Source organism: Notolepis coatsorum (assembly GCF_963971535.1).
Source record: "Notolepis coatsorum genome assembly, chromosome: 5".
NCBI classification, from domain to species: domain Eukaryota; kingdom Metazoa; phylum Chordata; class Actinopteri; order Aulopiformes; family Paralepididae; genus Notolepis; species Notolepis coatsorum.
The window spans coordinates 188,633,360-188,653,040 of record NC_140169.1 but is presented as its reverse complement, the minus strand read 5'-3'; the positions used below and the strand labels follow the sequence as shown (position 1 = coordinate 188,653,040).

Below are 19,681 nucleotides of genomic sequence, written 5' to 3'. Positions count from 1 at the left end.
ACCTCAACAAAGCTCTCCCTGCACTTTAATAATAACAAGCCCTTCATCTCTCCGGCACTGTCTCTCCCAAAGTTGACGAATGTAGACAAGCTGCTCCAGGCAGGACGTCTGTTTAGCTTATTAAGAAACCATCGTGGAGTACGAGCAGCGGCAAATCATCCCCTCTTCGCCCCCGGGAGCAGTCCAGGGTGAACACCTCTCGTCCCTCAGTCCACAAATAGACCAATGGATCGTTTTTGACACGAGTTACAAATCATGATCCCTTTTTGCCACCGTCTGCGTGCTGTGTAAATGAACTGCATTTGCGTAGCGCTTTCATCCAAAGCGCTTTACAACTTGTGCCTCACATTCACAGATTCACCGATGGCGGAGGCGACCGCGCAAGGTGCCGACCTGCTCATTGGGAGCAGGACACCTCGACACACGAGGAGGCCGGGTGGAGTCGTAATCGAACCGGGAACGGTCAGATTACCAGACGACCGCTCTACCTCCTGAGCCACTGTCGCACTGTCGAAACAGTGTGTAATGTTTCTGTTTTGAAACGATCAGGAAGAGTCGAGTCTTTGTTCACTGAAACTGAAACACTGAAACTATAATATCAACAACTGGATGTGCTTATTGTGAGCAGGTCGGCACCTTGCATGGTCGCCTCCGCCGTCGGTGTGTGAATGTGTGAGTGAATGGGTGAATGTGAGGAACAAAATTGTAAAGCGCTTTGGATAAAAGCACTATATAAATTAACCATTTACCATTTATTCCATTACATCATCGTCCCAGACGTCTTGGTAGGCAAACAACAGGTTATTGTATTCAAATAAAAAGGGTTTATCATTATAATGACAACCATGGCCAATGAGCTGCATTCATGGAATGTCAGTATATTGGTAGGAGAGTGTATGAAACGTCATGCGAATTGTGGTTAGCTGACCTGGTTCAGTCCTCAAGCGCATCGTTAAGTGTGACTGATAACTGAGCCTGTGGCTATTCACCTGTAGGAGGCGCTCCTGCTCCTTCTGCCACTTCTCCTGTCTTCTGCGCTCCTCCTCTGGGTCCCAGGACCAGCGGGTAGAGGATGGGGCGATGGAGGGAACAGGTATCTGGGGAAGGAGAGAGGAACAGCATTGACACTACAGCACATTTTAACGGACCTATCGGAGGGTAGATCTCAATATTCAATTGACCTATCTCAAGCCCCGGCCCTCTTTTCTTGATCCTCCAATCACAACTGTTGCTTCCCTCGGACAAACAAAGTTTGTTTGGAGTCAGTTTTCAAAGTTAGATGAGGGCATCAGCCCTTTTTCTAAAACCCTAGAATGCATGCAACTTACAGTACTGTACATTCACATGATACTCTGTGACACAACGTTTGTTTTCTACCGTTGTCCCTTGTATTCGGGATAATTGGCCAATCAAGATCTTAAGAGGAAGAATGATTATCTCCGAAGCAATAGCTACTGTAATTATCACAAGTCAATGTGCCAGATTTAATGATAGGCCTTGGCTTTGTAATGATGACAAGTCGTGTTCCCTCTCAAAGACACTGTCAAACTCATCACTCATCTAAAGTAGTGATCAATGACATCCCCATAACTAGGGTGTGTTCTACACGATTCCTTGGTGTTCTGCTTGATGAATCTTTATCATGGAAGCCTCATATCACAGCCATAACTACAAAAATGGCCAAGAGTATTGGTATTCTTGGAAAAACACCAAGAATATGGTGGCATTGATGAACACTATGTTATATTACATGTTATATAATTTTGTTTGGGGTAGTACTCATCAGACCAAACTTGAGCCCATTATACCGTCTGCAGAAGCGAGGTCTAAAAATAATCAGCTGTGTACATCGAAGTCATTCTTCTCAGCCTCTCTTTCATAAGTTAGGTATCCTCAGTGTTTATCAAGTGAATCATCTTAAGATTGGTTTATTTGTGTATAGTTCTTTAAAAAGAGCCCTTCCCCCTTTATTTCATGACATGTTTGCCCACAATTACCAATTTCATAATTACACCACATGTAGCTCCTGTTTTCTTAGACCACCCCATTCCCGCACTTCCCAATCTCAGCTTTGTTTACTCTACCGGGGGTCAAAGTTGTGGAACTCTTTGCTTCCACGTATTTTGGAATTTTCTTTTCTGAAGTTTAAAAGAGCACTGAAATCTCATCTCCTAGCTCACCAATATTTTTCCATATGGGCTCCCTTTACAAACTGTGGTCTGATGGCTTGTTGTATTTTGTTAATTTCTTCCTGTCATTATTTGTAGTTTCTTTACTTTATTTTTTCTAAACTTGAAGCTGTATGGCATAAGTGCCTACTTCAGTGTCTATCTGTAGACCTGCTTGTATGTATTATGAATGAATGTTCCTTGTGTATGTTTGGGGAGGGGGGGGGGGTATTTTATATTTATGTAATCTCAGTATAATTTAGCTTCTTGGTGAATGCCACATACTGTACAAGCTCCTAGAGGGTTTTTAGGCTATTCTCCTTCACATCTCTTTGTGTATTATATTGTATTATATGTAATTGTTTTTATACGTGTAAATAAACAAAACAAACAAACTGGTATGACCACAGGAAATATATATAAATACATTCATATTGAATACTACTCACATCTGATATTGCAGACTCGGATCCCCCTTTAGAAGAAATAACATGTTAGCATGTACAGTCATTCTATAGGTGCACAATAGACCTGAGGGCTGTATGCCATATACACAACGCTGACAGGCTTGTTAAAACTTCAACTCTGTTTGCTGTCAAGTGTGAATTCACTTTGTTTGAAGTGGCATTTAAACCCACAGCACAGTAATAATTGATGCTTTCCAACAAGCCCGGAGCGAGAAAAGGGTGTCATAAGTTCACCTGTTCAGGTTTATTGACTCACTGAGTCTAACATCATCTATTACTTAGCGTTTACTTTGGAGAGTATAGCTAAAGACGTGGCATACTAGATGAAACAGATTGCAGAGGAATCAAATGAGATCAAACTGAAGGCTATCAGCAAAAACACTTCAAAGAAACAGCACATCAGCCACATGCACAAGATGGAAACAAGCCCACATAGTAACCCGTCACAATACAGTAATGCATTTTGACAGACGCGTGCAGAGAGGGGGGTATTATTTCACAATCGCAAGCGTGCAAAAGGAATTCTTTGAACGTCATGCACAGTCATGTGGAAAGTGTAGCCACGCGTTCAACCCACTGACGTACAGTGTATATATGGTTTAACCTGGACGCATCATACCACACACACCCCACAGGACTCAAAAAGTGTCGTGTTGGTATGTTGGCATGGCTTCTGACATGCTGTATAGCCTTTGGAGTTAAATATGTTGTCATTTCATGTATTCCTTCACCACTTTCCCAACTCATAAGGTTCTATTTGTCTCATTTAACTACAGACAAGTGTCTCTCAGCTTCAGGCTCAGGACCTGCCCTCAGCTCTTACCACCACCACCACCAACATGTGGTTGCGAGATGATGATGATGATGTGTTGTAATATACAAGATTGTAAACAGTTTATTTTTAACATGTAATTACGTTTAAACATTTTGGGATAAATGCATTTTTCTTGTGAAAGAATGAATATGCAGTCTATAGGTCTGAAAAGGGAAAATACTAATGACTTTGTGGTGCAATTCACCTGTGCATGTGTACCCATGTTGGGCCATGACGGGATAAGTAGACATCTATAATTACTAGAATATCTTAGCTCCCACAGTTAAGACAGCATGCCAGTGTCTCAGGTTGTAACAGGTGAGGATGTCACAGCAAACTCAACCCTGTTTACCACAGAGGTAGACCAGCGCACTGACGGCGGACCCTGAGCAGCCTGAAGACGGGAGGGGAAGAGGCAAAAAGGAGTTATGGCCCAGCAGCACCACACCAGCCTAACAAAAAGCAACAGACCCAAAACGCAGCCCTGGGGAACTTTTCATATCATATTGATCTGACATTACCCATCAATTGAACACGAGGTCTGAAGCGACATGAAACGTATCATACAAGATGAGAGACCTTGTTAGAAACCACTGTGATAGAGCAATATGAAAGCGGAGCGCCCAGCCACTAAATTAAAGAGAAGTTAGCCTTTGATCAGTGTCCTCACTTAGGTCAGTGCTTTTTACCTTGTTCAAAAAACTCTGACCTCCGTTTTAAGTTTTTCAAAGATATGGGCTCTGACTCTACATGAGAAATGGAGAAGAAGGGAACAGTGAAGAACAGTAAGAGGGAAATGCTGTATATATCAATTGCAATTATATTATACATATCATTTGGAACCTTCATTTGTATCTATAAATCAGTAAAGATGCACAGTAATAATGTAACAAAAAAAAAAAAAAAAAAGATTAGTCACACGGCTTTCACAAAATATCAGATAAAAATGTTCACATCATGTATTCTAATTCTAAAGAATGCTAGGTCACAGGAAAAGCAGATCCCCTAGTACCAAATGTTTGCTTTCAGTTCAGGTTTCGCTGTTTCATTATCAACTTGAGTTCTGGGAGCGTTCTAGAGAGATTCTGAGCTCTGCTCTTTACCTTTGTTCCTCCGTGACACTGCCTCCTCATGGAAACCACTGTTCAGGCCATTAGAAGCTACGTCCTGCAAGAAGAAGGGATGTTGTGAAAAGCGGTCAACCCTCCTAAACCACCTTTTTATTAGTAAAAAAAAAAGAGTTTATCCACCTTTTTAAAATTGAGATAAATCTTTATGATGGAAATCCATCGTATGGATTATAGTAACTATTATTAGATTGCATGTTACATGAAAATAGGGTACTTATATACAGTAACATAACATAAATATAACAATAAAATAAGAATTATACTATTCTAATTGTTCATAGTTTACTGTTGCATCACTGGCTATACTGTAAATAGTGGGTGGAAGAAGTACCCACATGTCATACTGAGTTGACGATAGAAATACCCTGATAGAAAAACGTACTATCAGCAAAAAGATTAATTCCCCAAATAAAATTACTCGAGTGAGGTGTAAATACCCCAAATTGTATGCAACACTTGCGAAAAGGTACTTTGTTACTTTCCTACACGTGGCTCTAAAGTCATAGAAGATGCCCTTGAGGAACACCTGCTCTATTGATTATGCAGAGTGAGCAGCACACAGGCGAGAGACGGTTATTAACTCCGCATGGACTCGGCTACCCCCCTGGGTCACTCACCATGATTGGGTGCGTGGGCGCCTCCTTGGCTCTCAGTGGCTCCGTGGGTGAAACACGTGAGGTGAAATCCAGACTGGTGTTGACCGCGCTTGGGTCGGCGACACCTAGAAGTATTGGATGATCCAGAGTGGTGAGATTGATGGTCTTATGGCTTTTATATGGCGGGGAAGGTAGGTCTCTCTCCCAGTCTGTGCATGCAGACGATGGAACGGCAAAGAATGTGATGCACAGTATTTAATACGTACCGGCATGTTCATGTCAAGGAGTGTTAGTGTACAGTATGTCCGTGTTAAGTGTACAGTATACATGTGTGTGTAGTTGTGTATATATAATGTGAAAATACAACATTAGACACAGCATTGTGCGTTATAGAACTATAGTGAGTATAGTTAAAGCAGGGGTAAGCTTGTTGTTATGGTGTTATTGTAAGGAGCAGCAGGGGGTGACAGAGAAACCACCTTCCCCCAGCCATGCAGTCTATTAAAGCCTCCATAAAAAAAAAAACACACAGTGTTACTAACAGGCTCACGCAACCTCTAGACTTTGGCTATTTCCAGCGTGTTAGCACATTTAGTTCAGTCTGCTAGTAGTGGTAGCCTGGATTATTGGGTCTGGGCGAGCTGACGGGGTTAGCCCATTTCCACTCAAAGGAATGTAAGGTAAGCCTGTTACACTAACACTGTATCAAAAAACAACACAACAACAGTGCACTTGCACTCGAGGGGAACCGTGACCCTCGGTTGGGTTAGTTAGTTATCCACCGATACCACACATATATATACACACAGACAGAGGAAGAGGGCAGGACACAGAGTGTGGGGGGGCAGAGACACACAGTAGGGAGGAAAGAGTAGCCACTGAAGTCCCGTGTCAGTTAGAAGATGGTCTTCCCACAGCAAGAAACCTCAGCTATGAGACCCTTATGCAACACTCACATTTCAGCGGTAGAGGCACTCAAGCACAAAATGAACAGAAACAAACACAATTACATCTCAAAACTGACGTGGAAAACAAAACACCAGCATTCCCTTTTTAAATGATTCTAGTAGGATAATATATCATTTAATGTAGACAATCGTGACTTTATCAAGCAGGCTAATATATCATGTAATGTAGACAATCGTGACTTTATCAAGCAGGCTAATTTGTCTCCATTTCGGAAATGACCAGTGACTACGACATACTGTAAAGCCATTCGCCACGGAGGTGGGGAGTTCATAGTTCGTTTCATTTGAACTTTTTGAGCGACGCGCAGCACGTTGCGCGCCGGATTGGTCCTTATCGGGAAAGCTCTCTCTCTCTCTCTCTCTCTCTCTCTCTTTCCGCAGAAATGTGAATGTCACTTCACCGCTAAAACCGCCATGATGTTATTTATGGACGTCTCAAAACAGTTTACAGACCAATTTTGAGTGTCAAAACCATTTACCGACCCGGCCAACGCAAGCAACACTGGCAGTCTAGGAAAGCGGTGCCTGAGGTGATTCAATTGCTCTCTCCTCTCCCTCAGACAAGCGAGACACAGACTCCCAGTTGACTCACTGCTCTTGCCGTGACGGCGCACGTCGACGGCCAGGATGCCCTGCTGCAGAGCCTCATCCATGCTCGCCTTCCACTCCACGTAGCTCATGTCTGCCACCCTGTGCCCGCTCACGGTCAGCACCTCGTCTCCCACCTGCAGCTGGCACATCTCCGCCGGGCTGCCTGCGCACAGGGCGCGCGCACACACACACACACGCACACACACACGCACACACACACGCACACACACACACACACACACACACACACACACACACACACACACACACGCACACACACACACACACACACACGCACACACACACACACACACACACACACACACACACACACACACACACACACACACACACACACACACACACACACACACACACACACACACACACACACACACACACACACACACACAGGAGGGCAGCGGTCAGGGTCACCTCGCGGTGGTGGGGAGGGTGGAAAAGGTCACGTTACAGAAGCTGCCGCAGATCAACTGTCTCTTGCTCTGTGTCTGTCTGGCGGCGGTCTGGAAGCAGCAGCCTCACGCAGCACTCTGCTCCAGTTACTGCAGCGCTCCTGTTATTATCACCGCCGCTCAACAAACACAGCTTCTGCCTCAACACATCTTGATCAGATAGACCCCGTTTACAGCTGGTGCTATTGATGGATGTCTTCTCTCTGGAGGGTTGAGAGCGCATGTAAATGTAAATGTAAATGTAAATGTAAATGTAATGTAAATGTAAATGTAAAATGTAATGTAAATGTAAATGTAAATGTAATGTAATGTAAAATGTAATGTAAATGTAAATGTAAATGTAATGCATGTTAACCCTTTCACTACCAAACGGGTTAACCCCCGCCGTTCACTGCGACAATACAGGTTAACCCTTTCACTGTCACACGACAAATGGTTAACCCTTTCACTACCACGCTGCCACAGACGGTTAACCCTTTCACTACCACACGACAGACGGTGGTGCGATAGTGAAAGGTTAACCTTCTGTAGTGTGGTAGTGAAAGGGTTAACCATTTTTCCTGTTAATAAATAGACATTTCCTCTTCACACCTGGCATTAACCCTTTCGCTACCACAATACAGACAGTTAACCGTCTGTAGTGTGGTAGTGAAAGGTTAACCGTCTGTAGTGTGATAGTGAAAGGTTAACCTTCTGTAGTGTGATAGTGAAAGGTTAACCGTCTGTAGTGTGATAGTGAAAGGTTAACCTTCTGTAGTGTGATAGTGAAAGGTTAACCTTCTGTAGTGTGGTAGTGAAAGGTTAACCGTCTGTAGTGTGGTAGTGAAAGGGTTAACCTTCTGTAGTGTGGTAGTGAAAGGTTAACCTTCTGTAGTGTGGTAGTGAAAGGGTTAACGTTAGGTTATGACTATAACCAAGTTCTGTTAGTTAGGGGCGATGCTTGGCATCGCCTTCTGCACTATCTCGCGTACGTGCACGCGTACTGAATAAACCACAAATGTACCTCTAATACCAGTATTAGTCTGACCACACCCCTCATCAGCTTACCTTCATAAGCAGGTGTGTGGTCACCTGCTCTCCTCCTTCCCAAGCTTTCACCACAAGGTGAGGACAAGGGCTGCAGCGGCGTCCGATGCCAAGCATCGCCCCTAACTAACAGAACTTGGTTATAGTCATAACCTAACGTTCTGTATCGTTAGTGGCTTAGCTTGGCATCGCCTTCTGCACAAGGGAGGCCAAGCGGAGCCACTTGGCTGACAAATACACCCCGCTGACAGCCCCCCAAAACCATCAGAACAGGGAGGGCCGAGCCCCCCCGACCCCCCCTAATGGAGGGTAGCCCCCCTATTAGGGACGTCACGGGAGGGCGACGGACCCGACCGTGCGAAGAGGCACTCAAGCAACTCAACGCACAGGGTGAGCAGACCGTGGCTTGACCCCACGACTACACACACGCACAACCCGCATGCCACCCGGGAACGAACGGAGGAACAACCTCGTTACTGCCCCCAGAATCACGGGGTCAAGGGCAAACCCAACCCCGTGGCAAGGCCGTAGCAGCGGAGCACGAAGGAAGACCCAGACCCACCAAAAGGACTGGACTCCCTGGAATGGGGGCCCGGAGAAGTCCATGATGCCAGCATCAAGACCCCACCAGGTGGGCACGTAGTGCCCCGCCCCCCACATCGCCAGCGTATTCGGACAAAGGCCCCTCAGTTACTGCACCTGGTATTCCCAGGCGGAACCAACCAGGCCAGAACCTGCCCAGCTTCCGAGATCGGACGAGACCGGGCGTGTTCAGGTCGGTATGGCCGTAAGCCGAGCGGGCCCCGTCCCCCCAATAGTACACCGCCTGGCACACTGACCCTGCAGAAAAGGCAGTCAGCATGGCCGTAAGCACACAAAAAAGGTTAACCAACGGAAGCAGGCAGCGCACCGGGGAAAAACCAGGCAACAGGCTGTTAACCCTAGCCTGGAGACTGCGGACGAGACAGGCGCCAGAGGGGACAGCTGAACACAGCCGCCCCGGCGGAAGGAGCGTAAGCTGGCGGTGTTGCATGACCAAGCCTCCATTTAACAACCCCCACCCAGAGGGGTCGAGGCAGAGAAGGCTGACACGATTGGCAGACGTCATGAACGTGCAGGGGCACCCTCAACCGGTGAACCCGGGAGTTGACACTGCCCCAACACACCAGGGAATCAACCACCTCGGTGTTACCCAATGCGGTGGTTGTTCCTATAACCCCTCAAGAAAAAACTCCAAAACACACCTGCGGGTATACACCGGCTATACCGCAGTACAAGTGTTTCAGTTTCCAAAAAGGGTTAACCCAGGCCTACGGGTCGCAAACATCACTTCGGACCGGGCCTGGCGGTACGGGAAGCACAGGGTCACCAGAGGAGGTCAAAAAACCACCCCCACAGGCCCCTCTTCGCCATGCGTGAGAGAGGAGCGAAAAATAATGGAGAACCAGCCCCTAAGCACACCGTACCTGGTATTCCCCGGCGGTCTCCCAACCAAGTACTAACCAGGACCAACCTGTGTAGCGGCCGAGATCCGACGAGATCGAGCGCGTACAGAATGGCATGGCTGTAAGCCATGACGACAGTGCTGAGTAAAAACATACCCAACCAGGGTCTCCATAGCGCTTAACCCTGTGACACCCAGACCGACCTGGCATTTTTCCCCCTGAAAAAAGCCCAAGTCCCTCAGGGTACCAGAACAGCAGATCTGCATCCCCGGCGGACAACGGGTTCAACTGATCTGGACCAGCGTGACCAGAACCAGTCCCGTGCCCTAACCACGCCGACATGCCTACTCCAGGAGAAGGGCAGATATGCGTGTTGATCTTAACATGAAAAGAAGGCGCCACCCAGACGTCGGGACGAACCGCGCCTGGTGGCCCACCCCAAGGGCGTGAGACCCCACTACATATGTTCAGATCCATCCCGTCATCATCCCCCAGACATGAACGAGAATCCGTCGACAACCCACCCAGGTCATGGGATGTGGTCGCCGGAAGAGGAAAAACCCCCATCTCAGTTGCTTTATAAAAACGCTGTTTCAACCACAAGCAACTAAGGCGTGCCAGTCAATCGCCTGTTTACAGCGAGCTAGCACTATACGTGCGTCGGGACACACCCCCATCAATGAACAGGCTATTTAGACCTGTCATTGAATCCCCAAGGCGCCCAGGGGAACGACAAGAGGGGTGTGACACTCCCTAACTCCAACACTTCTGGAATAGAAAGAAGGAAGCATCAACAGTATGTATCCCAGTCTACACAGCCGGGGTAAAAAATGTTCACATTTTTACATCCCACCACCCTCCCATAGGAAAGAGACGGGGATCCCCAGAGAGACTTCCCACGCGAGCTGTACAGATTGAAAAGAATATATTGCACCTTGAGCCATGTAAAAAACTGGTTTTAGGGCCTCCGGGGAAGAGGCACCGAACCCATACACACTCAATAAACGAATTGAATCGAATATACATACAATAGAAAAGGACCCTTCTAGAGGGTCCACTCACTTTGACAATCTGAGGAGGAAGGCTCTGTACTCTGATGGAGGCTTCCTCACATGGAAGAAGGAGTCCGAACTCACAGAAGGCCTGAGTAGGCGCTTGGTGAGGAGGAGCCCTGACCACCCCCCCTGAAAACAGATCCATCACATGGACCTGAACAGCACACGGAAGTCCTACCAACAGAGACGCGCACGGTGACGTACTCTATGGCGGGGGAATTACTGCGGTGCACACGCCCAATATACCAGGCCGTGGGACCAGGAACTCCCTCCCCCCCCCCCCCCCCCCCCCCCCCGTAACGTGCCGAACCGCCACGTGACGGGAACCTTGAAGGACAGGGGGTGTACCCCTGACCGACAGAACAATGGGGAGAGGAAAGGTTACCAGTTCACCCCTTTACGACCCCACACCCATGATACGACGTAACGACAAAAAGAGAATATGACACAGTCATAGTCAGCTCTATGAAGCGTTTCACAGCTCCACACAGCGCACGAGCTAACCTGCTATCTGATTTTTACTAAGGAAAAACACAGAATAGAGAGGGCTCTAAGAACCCCGGTCCAACATACACATGTGCTTCTGTGGCCAGTACAACCCAGTTGTAGGTCACATGACACACACAACCCATCATCACCTACAAAAAATGGCAAAAACACTCAACAGAGGAACGCCGTTTTTTTCACAATGAGAGAATACATCATTCTTGATTAGTATCGACCACAGGCCTTGCTAAGCACACATGACAGCAACCAAACCAATTTCCCTTTAGGAAATAAGTTTCTCCAGCAGATTTAGCACAACCTCAGCAATCAAGCTGAGAGTTACATCGTATCCCTACCACACAAAAGACACAATTAATGCACAACATGTCTGATAGGAGGTGATAAAGTCCCCAGGGAACCGGGGGGGGAAACACAATCCTCCTATTTTACCCTCAATACGGCCAGTTAAACAGGAAAACCTGTTAATGTGTGAACTCACTGTTCATTGTCATTACAGTCTGAGAAAGAACATTCTTTTACTCACTCGTCACCAAGCATAGCTTCATAGGTTAGTTGCCTTAGTAGTGAGTACACGGTACACATAAACACCATGATGTTTCTCACACAACAACCAGATCAATACATCACGATCTGCACGGAGAAGCTAACTGCCAGTGACAAAAACAGCTCACACACAACCCGCAACGTATCTCAAATGCATTGCAACAACACACGTTTTGGGAAAAAAACACCGTTATTCACAATACATTTAGCAAGGTAAAACCAGAAGACGTGTTTATGAGGTCTGGCCAACCCCGTACCTGCCCGGAACGCAGATCAGCGAAGTGCAGTCACAAGCCACCGTAGAACACAACCGTCCCGTGTTGTTCGATCCGGGCAGCGTCGCCGCTCCACCAGTCGCTACAGTCCTCTTTGTTGACGCAATCCCCGTCTAGGCTCAGGCAGGGTCGACGAACATCCCCTGTCAAGGATGACGTCGTGGTCAAGAGTGTAAAACATGTTAAAAATCAAAGCACGTTCAACAGAATAGCATCAAGCTAACGGCTGCTCCAACCGTTCGGGTGCTATTGCTTCCGCTCGCGAGACGCCGATCTACGACGCACGCGATCAGGAGCGAGCTCCCGGCGGCGCGCGAGAAGCCAAGCTACCCCGCGCCAGGCCACCGACCGGCTAACCGTAAGCTATGAACATGTAAACAATGACATAACACTCACCCAGACAGGCCGCCGTTCTGAACCCTCCTCACTTTTTAAGAGAAAAGAGAAAACAAGACGTCAACACCGCTTCACAACGGTGACATTAACACGTCCGGCGGAATCAGCACAGTACCAACTGGCCTGTATAGCTGACTTTGAACATGAATCTGCCGCTATCGCACATTACATGCACATATCCCCTCGTGAAGGAATACTCTCATTTGGATATGAAAGATGGGGTCTTAACACGGTGACAGAGAGAATCCACTCGTCCAGAACACACAGGGATCACCAGTGTCAATGGTCGCGGCCCACTAGTTAAAACTAAAATGGTCGCCAGACCAAGGCCTTCTGTCGCCTAGACGGCTAAACAAAGGACCCTAGCCTGGGGCCGGTTTCCATAAACTTTGTCAAGTAGCCCCCATAGCACTAACAGACAAGTGGAGCCCGCCAGCAAACACTACTCACCCAACCTGGAACGCACCGCTCCTCACAACAGCGGCATGTCCGACAGTTCAGCTGTGGCCTGACAGGTTTCACCCCAACAAAACACAGCAAGGAACTGCAGTTGAGAAGCATGCAGCGGCGTGCTCCCAATACGAAAACCGGTGGAGGGTTTGTAGAATGATCATCATCTTCTAGACACTCCAGTACGAAGACAATATCGCCGTATTTTCTCGAAAATAGTGAGAGAGAAAATAAAGATATGATGTCAACGTATCCTTGTTTCCCAAGCTGTTCCTAATCCAATTTCTTCCATCATGGTGTCAAGTGTGGGGATCTACCGAGGCACCTCTTCCTTGTGGTGAAAGCGAGAAGGAGGAGAGCAGGTGACCACACACCTGCTTATGAAGGTAAGCTGATGAGGGGTGTGGTCAGACTAATACTGGTATTAGAGGTACATTTGTGGTTTATTCAGTACGCGTGCACGTACGCGAGATAGTGCAGAAGGCGATGCCAAGCTAAGCCACTAACGATACAGAACGTTCTGTAGTGTGGTAGTGAAAGGTTAACCTTCTGTAGTGTGGTAGTGAAAGGTTAACCGTCTGTAGTGTGATAGTGAAAGGTTAACCGTCTGTAGTGTGGTAGTGAAAGGTTAACCTTCTGTAGTGTGGTAGTGAAAGGGTTAACCTTCTGTAGTGTGGTAGTGAAAGGTTAACCTTCTGTAGTGTGATAGTGAAAGGTTAACCGTCTGTAGTGTGATAGTGAAAGGTTAACCGTCTGTAGTGTGGTAGTGAAAGGTTAACCTTCTGTAGTGTGGTAGTGAAAGGGTTAACCATCTGTAGTGTGGTGTGGTAGTGAAAGGTTAACCGTCTGTAGTGTGGTAGTGAAAGGGTTAACCTTCTGTAGTGTGGTAGTGAAAGGTTAACCTTCTGTAGTGTGGTAGTGAAAGGTTAACCTTCTGTAGTGTGGTAGTGAAAGGTTAACCTTCTGTAGTGTGGTAGTGAAAGGTTAACCGTCTGTAGTGTGGTAGTGAAAGGTTAACCTTCTGTAGTGTGGTAGTGAAAGGGTTAACCTTCTGTAGTGTGGTAGTGAAAGGTTAACCTTCTGTAGTGTGGTAGTGAAAGGTTAACCGTCTGTAGTGTGATAGTGAAAGGTTAACCGTCTGTAGTGTGGTAGTGAAAGGTTAACCTTCTGTAGTGTGGTAGTGAAAGGGTTAACGTAAGGTTATGTATATAACCAAGTTCTATGAATTATGGTGACGCTCAGCATCATTCTGCACGCACTTCACTTCGTGCATGAGCACTGAATAAAAAATTCCACAATGTACCTTTACATCCCAACATTCGTCTGGCCACACCCCTATCCGCTTACCTTCATAAGCAGGTGTGTGGTCACCTACTCGCCTCCTTCCAAAACTTTCACCACAAGGCGAGATCAAGGGCCGCAGCGGCGTCCTGATGCTGAGCGTCACCATAATTCATAGAACTTGGTTATATACATAACCTTACGTTCTATTTCATTATGGCTTCCGCTCAGCATCATTCTGCACAAGAGGAGCTGAGCGGGAGCCAAAGCTCGACAAATGTACCCCGCTGAGGCCCCCCACAACCATCAGACCGGGGAGGACCGAGCCCCCCGACCCTCCCTAATGGAGGATACCCTCCCTATTGGAGGACGGGAGGGAGACGGATCCGACCGTGCGAAGAGGAACTCAAGCAACTCAACGCACAGGGTGAGCAGACCGTGGCTTGACCCCACGACTACGCACACGCACAACCCGCATGCCACCAGGGAACGAACGGAAGGAACAACCCTCGTTACTGCCCCCAGAATCACGGGGTCAAGAGCAAACTCAACCCCGCGGCAAGGCCGTAGCAGCGGAGCGCGAAGGAAGACCCAGACCCACTGAAGGGACTGGATCCCCTGGAAAAAGGGGGCCCGGAGAGGTCAAATGACGCCAGGCATCAAGACCCCACCAGGCGGTCACTTAGTGACATCGCCCCCCACATCGCCAGCGTATTCGGCTAGAGCCCCTCCAAGAGCGGGCCCTTACCCCCCAATAGTACACCGCCTGGCACACTGACCCTGCAAAACAGGCAGTCAGTATGGCCGTAAAGCACTGAAAAAAGGTTAACCAACGGAAGCAGGCAGCGCACCGGGGAAACCAGGCAGCAGGCTGTAGACCTGAGCCTGGAGCACTGCGGACGAGACAGGCGCCAAAGGGGTCAACTGAAAACAGCCCCCCCGGCGGAAGGGGCGTATGCTGGCGTTGTTGAGCACCATGACAAAGCCTCCATCAAAAAAAACCCACCCAGAGGGGTCGAGGCAGAGAAGGCTGACACGATTGGCAGACGTCATGAACGTGCAGGGGCACACTCAACCGGGTAACCCGGGAGTTGACTCTGCTCCAACACACCAGGGAATCAACCACCCTCTTGGTACACAGACGGTGGTCGTTCCAATAACCCCTCAAGAAAAAACTCCAAAACACACCTGCGGGTATACACCAGCTATACCGCAGTACAAGTGTTTCAGTTTCCAAAAAAGGGTTATCCCAGGCCTACGGTGTCAACGAAACATTACTTCGGACCGGGCGCGGCGGCTCGGGAAGCACACAGGGTTACCAGAGGAGGTCTAGAAGACCACCCCAACAGCCCCCTCTTCGCCATGCATGAGAGAGGAGCGAAAGAAAGGAGAACCAGCCCCTTATAATAGTGCCAGGTACAAACTGTACCCAACAAGGGTCTCCATAACACCCAACCCTGTGACACCCGGGCCGACCCGGCATTTTTCCCCCTGAAAAAAGCACAAGTCCCTCAGGGTACCAGAACAGCAGATCCGCATCCCCGGCGGACAACGGGTTAACTGACCTGGACCAGCGTGACCAGAACCAGTCCTGTGCCCTAACCACGCCGACATGCCTACTCCAAGGGAAGGGGCAGATATGCGTGTTGATCTAAAACATGAAAAGAGGGCGCCACCCAGACGGTCCTGTTTATACCGCGCTCAGTGGCCCACCCAAAGGGCGTGAGACCCCTCTACCTATGTTCTGATCTATTCCGTTAACATCCCCCAGATATGAACGAGAATTCGTCGAGACCCAGTATCAGGCTCTCGGAAGAGGAAAGAATCCCCCATCCCGGTTGTTTTATAAAAACGCTGTTTTAATAACAAGCAACCAAGGCGTACTAGCCACCCGCATGATTCTTAACAGAAAACACCCCGAGCCAGTACTATGTATGCGTCGGGACCCAAAACATATCAATGGTCAGTCTAACCAGACCCCACATCGATCCTTCAAGGCGCCTGGGAGAACGACAAGAAGGTTGTCGTGCTTCATATTCTCCACTCTTTTTTATTAAAAAAGAAAGAAACCCCGACTGACATGAATCCCACGTGACGCAGCCGAGGGTACATTTTTTTTTTTTTTACATTCCGTCAACCTCACCACAGAGGAGAGACGGAACTCCTCAGAGAGACTTCCCACGTGAGCCACAGATTGAAAAGTCACGGTAACATTGAGTCATGTGACCAACCGACTCAAGTTACGCGTATATCGAGCGTAGTAGAACAGTAAGTTCCTACGCTCTGCCCCGACAACTCGACAATAACAGACCCTACATACGGGTCTAAACTCACGGAAGTCATCGTCCTAGTGACGTGTGCTATGACGGGGGGAAACCCAAGACTCAAACGCCTGTGATAGGTGCAGAGTCTGGGAACCCCCCCCCCCTTGCCAAGCCGCCTAACAGCTTGGCCCTGACTCAACGAAGAAAGTCCTATAAACCCCCTGACCAATCAGAAGAGGGAAGGAGGGGTTTATCCGGCACCCCCTCACAAGCCCAGTCCTTGCATACGACAACAACAATAGCCATATGATACCTTTAGTAGCAATGCTAACGAATAGCGTAAGCTAATTCACTGCACGCTAACCACAGATACATCTGTGAACAGGGTTTATAGCAAGACCAAGTTGTGTGTGTGTGTGTTAACCCGACACCCACATCCATGTTGTAACACAGAAAAAATTGATAGAGAGAGAGAGCGGCTGAGCTGCGGTATGTTTTCATACGAGCATTACTGCAACCAACACAATAGTGTTGCAGCTCAATATCACTGTTTAAGCAACAGAGCACACAACTAACCTCTACCTTTATGTGGAGATTCAGGTCGAGGCAGAAAACCCTTTTTCAACCGAGTGTAGGCTGCAGGCCTTGCTTAAGCTCTAACATGAAGAACACCTAGCCCTCCTATCAACCCATACTAGCGAAAGATTCACACGTTGCAACCCCATCATATGTTTGGTGATTAAACACACAGTTTGTTAACAAAAAATACAGTCCCCCTTTAGAGGGGACTTTTTATTTCTGAACAAAATCATAGAGGGGCCGGGAAGGGAACATGGGGAGGGGACCACAGAGGGAAAAAGTCACTGCAGTCTCTAGCGACGCCTGCCACGAGCCGCTCGGAGCTTTCCACCCCGTGGAGCCCCGGAGGGACGGTAAACGATCGGCGGCTGGTCTCGACGATCCCTACCGTCACCTCCGGGCGTAGATGGGCCGGCTGTAGTGGCAGAAGCGCCCTCTCTCCTCCTGGCCTTCTTCGCTGAAGGTCCAGCAGTGGCGGTGGTGGCAGCGGCGGCCACGGCGGAGGATCCTCAACGACGTGGCGGCCGTCTGACTCCACCGGCGACATTGGGCGGGGGGAAATGAGATTGGAGCACGGAGCGCTCCTCCTGCATCTCCCTGCAGTTTGAGGTCATCAGCTGCAGTGCCGACCCGAATAATCCAGCTTCGGAGAAGGGTGCCGTCAGAAGGGGAGTCCTCTTCTTCTCCGGCACACGCGCCTGCTCCAGCCAAAGGTGGCGCTGGGTCAGAGTAGCCAGGGCGCGCACTTTCCCAGCGGCTATAACCTGCGGCTGAATCAGATGCAGGATGGCTCCTGCCGACTGGGCGAGATGATCATGCTGTAAATCAGTCAGCTCCGTGCCGCCCGTTAATATCCCGGACATGAATCTCGGCAGCTGCGCGATGTTAGAAGTGGCAGCTAGAGATTGTGTTCCGGTGATAAATAACTGGTCACTCCAACCGCCTCGCCAATTTCCCTTGGGGAACCGGCTTCCGTAACGGCTCCCACACCACCTCAGGACAAAGGAGCGCCCCCATCGGCCTATCAAGCCGTGGCACGCCCTCCTTCATGCCGTCTACCAAACCCGCCACCCGCGTGACTTGCACGTAGGCGGGGGTAAGGCCGATGATGTGGGAGACCACCTGGCCCTGACGGACATAGGCCGCCATTGAGGGGAAAAATGGGTAGACAACATCCACCCCTCTCACCGGGCGACGCTGCCATAGATCAGTGGTTCCCAAAGTCGGGGTCGCGACCCAAAGGTGGGCCGCGAGCAGCCACGGGTGGGCCGCGAGATGATTAAAAAAAATTATAATATTTTTTTTTTTATTTTTTTTTTTATTTATTTATTATTTTTTTTTTTTTTCAGGCCACTGAACTTAGAAGCAGGCCAGGACAGTGTTTCTAGTTGTATTCTATTCTATTGTATTCTAAAATGTGACTATATGGTTTTATATTAACTTAATAAATAAACAAAAACAAAAAAATCTACTTATTTCAACGAACATTTCAAACTAAATAACAGATTATGCACATAAAACGCTGAAAACAACCGAAGCAACAATAGTATTTTAATGAGGCTATTATTATTATCATTATTATTTTGCAACAAGTTAGCCCTCTCATAAATAGCACATATAAATGAATAACTAACTTGAACTAACTTAATAGGATTGAAGTGATATTTGGCTTAAAAAATCGGTCACCTGGCAAAAAAAAGAAGAAAAAAAAAGCCTGACGATGTGCATTGGGCCGCGGCTCTCTGACGCCTTATTTTCTGGGTCCTGGCCTGAAAAGTTTGGGAACCCCTGCCATAGATGACCTATGCAATCATCAGGGACAGGAACAGGCAGTGGCTGCGGCAGCCGCACGCCGTTTGCGACTGCCGCCGCCGCCATGAGCTCGGGGAACAAAGCACGCAGTTCCCCCTGCATACTTTCCTCCTCCGAGCCCGCGTCCCTCACATACAGCAGACTACTGGTCAAGGATCCACATTCTGATGTGGCTGATAGCAGGGCATCCCGCCGCCGAGTCGGAGGTTCTAACCCAACATCTGCGGACGAGGAACCCCAAGGAGACATCCCCCCCCCCTCCAGTGTTACCTGGACAGGCAGGGGACATGTCTCTACCGGGCCTTCGAACAAGAACCCGTCTGCCTCTATCATGTAGTCCTCTGTCTCCATCGGGCATGTAGAGACCGACGCATCCTCATCCGGCTCCAGCAACTCACCAAAACCGGGCCGTTCGCGTCTGCAAGCCACCATCTTGCGACGGGAGCGAGCTGACACAAAAAGTTTGCGTCTCAAATCCCCCGCAACCAAAGGAGCCGGCCGCCCAACAGCGGACGACTCCCCGGAAGCAGAGGTACCAGAGCCGGAACCAGGCCATCGCACAGGAGACGGCACTGGTGCACCAGCTCCTTGGAGAGGCAAACTACCCATCGGACGCCTACCGGGCGTGGCTGCCGACCACGAGAGAGGCCTCAACCCCTCTCCAAGACGTACGACAGAGGCGGAGATGGAGAACCGCTGGTGAAGAGTGGCGTTGCGAGCGCGACTCTCCGAAGTAGACATTATGACTTCGCTTTTTCTTTCGAAATATATGAGAGAAGAAAAAAGCAAGAAAAAATGTAAACACGTCTCAACTTTCTTCAGCTAACAACCTCGTCAAGTG

The 19,681-nt window shown here is 48.6% G+C and overlaps 1 protein-coding gene across 1 annotated transcript in view; it reads right to left on the bottom strand.

Moving 5' to 3' along the window:
* The window catches only part of LOC311228488 (LIM domain only protein 7-like), a gene marked incomplete at its 5' end in the record, with an annotated part of 60,196 nt that overhangs the window by 19,466 nt on the left and 21,049 nt on the right, over positions 1–19,681 (bottom strand). The window contains 6 exons of the mRNA XM_084314391.1: positions 990–1,097; positions 2,618–2,643; positions 4,139–4,195; positions 4,553–4,616; positions 5,197–5,384; positions 6,736–6,897. Coding sequence (XP_084170517.1) covers positions 990–1,097; positions 2,618–2,643; positions 4,139–4,195; positions 4,553–4,616; positions 5,197–5,384; positions 6,736–6,897 — 605 coding nt within the window. The remainder of the gene's footprint in view (positions 1–989; positions 1,098–2,617; positions 2,644–4,138; positions 4,196–4,552; positions 4,617–5,196; positions 5,385–6,735; positions 6,898–19,681) is intronic.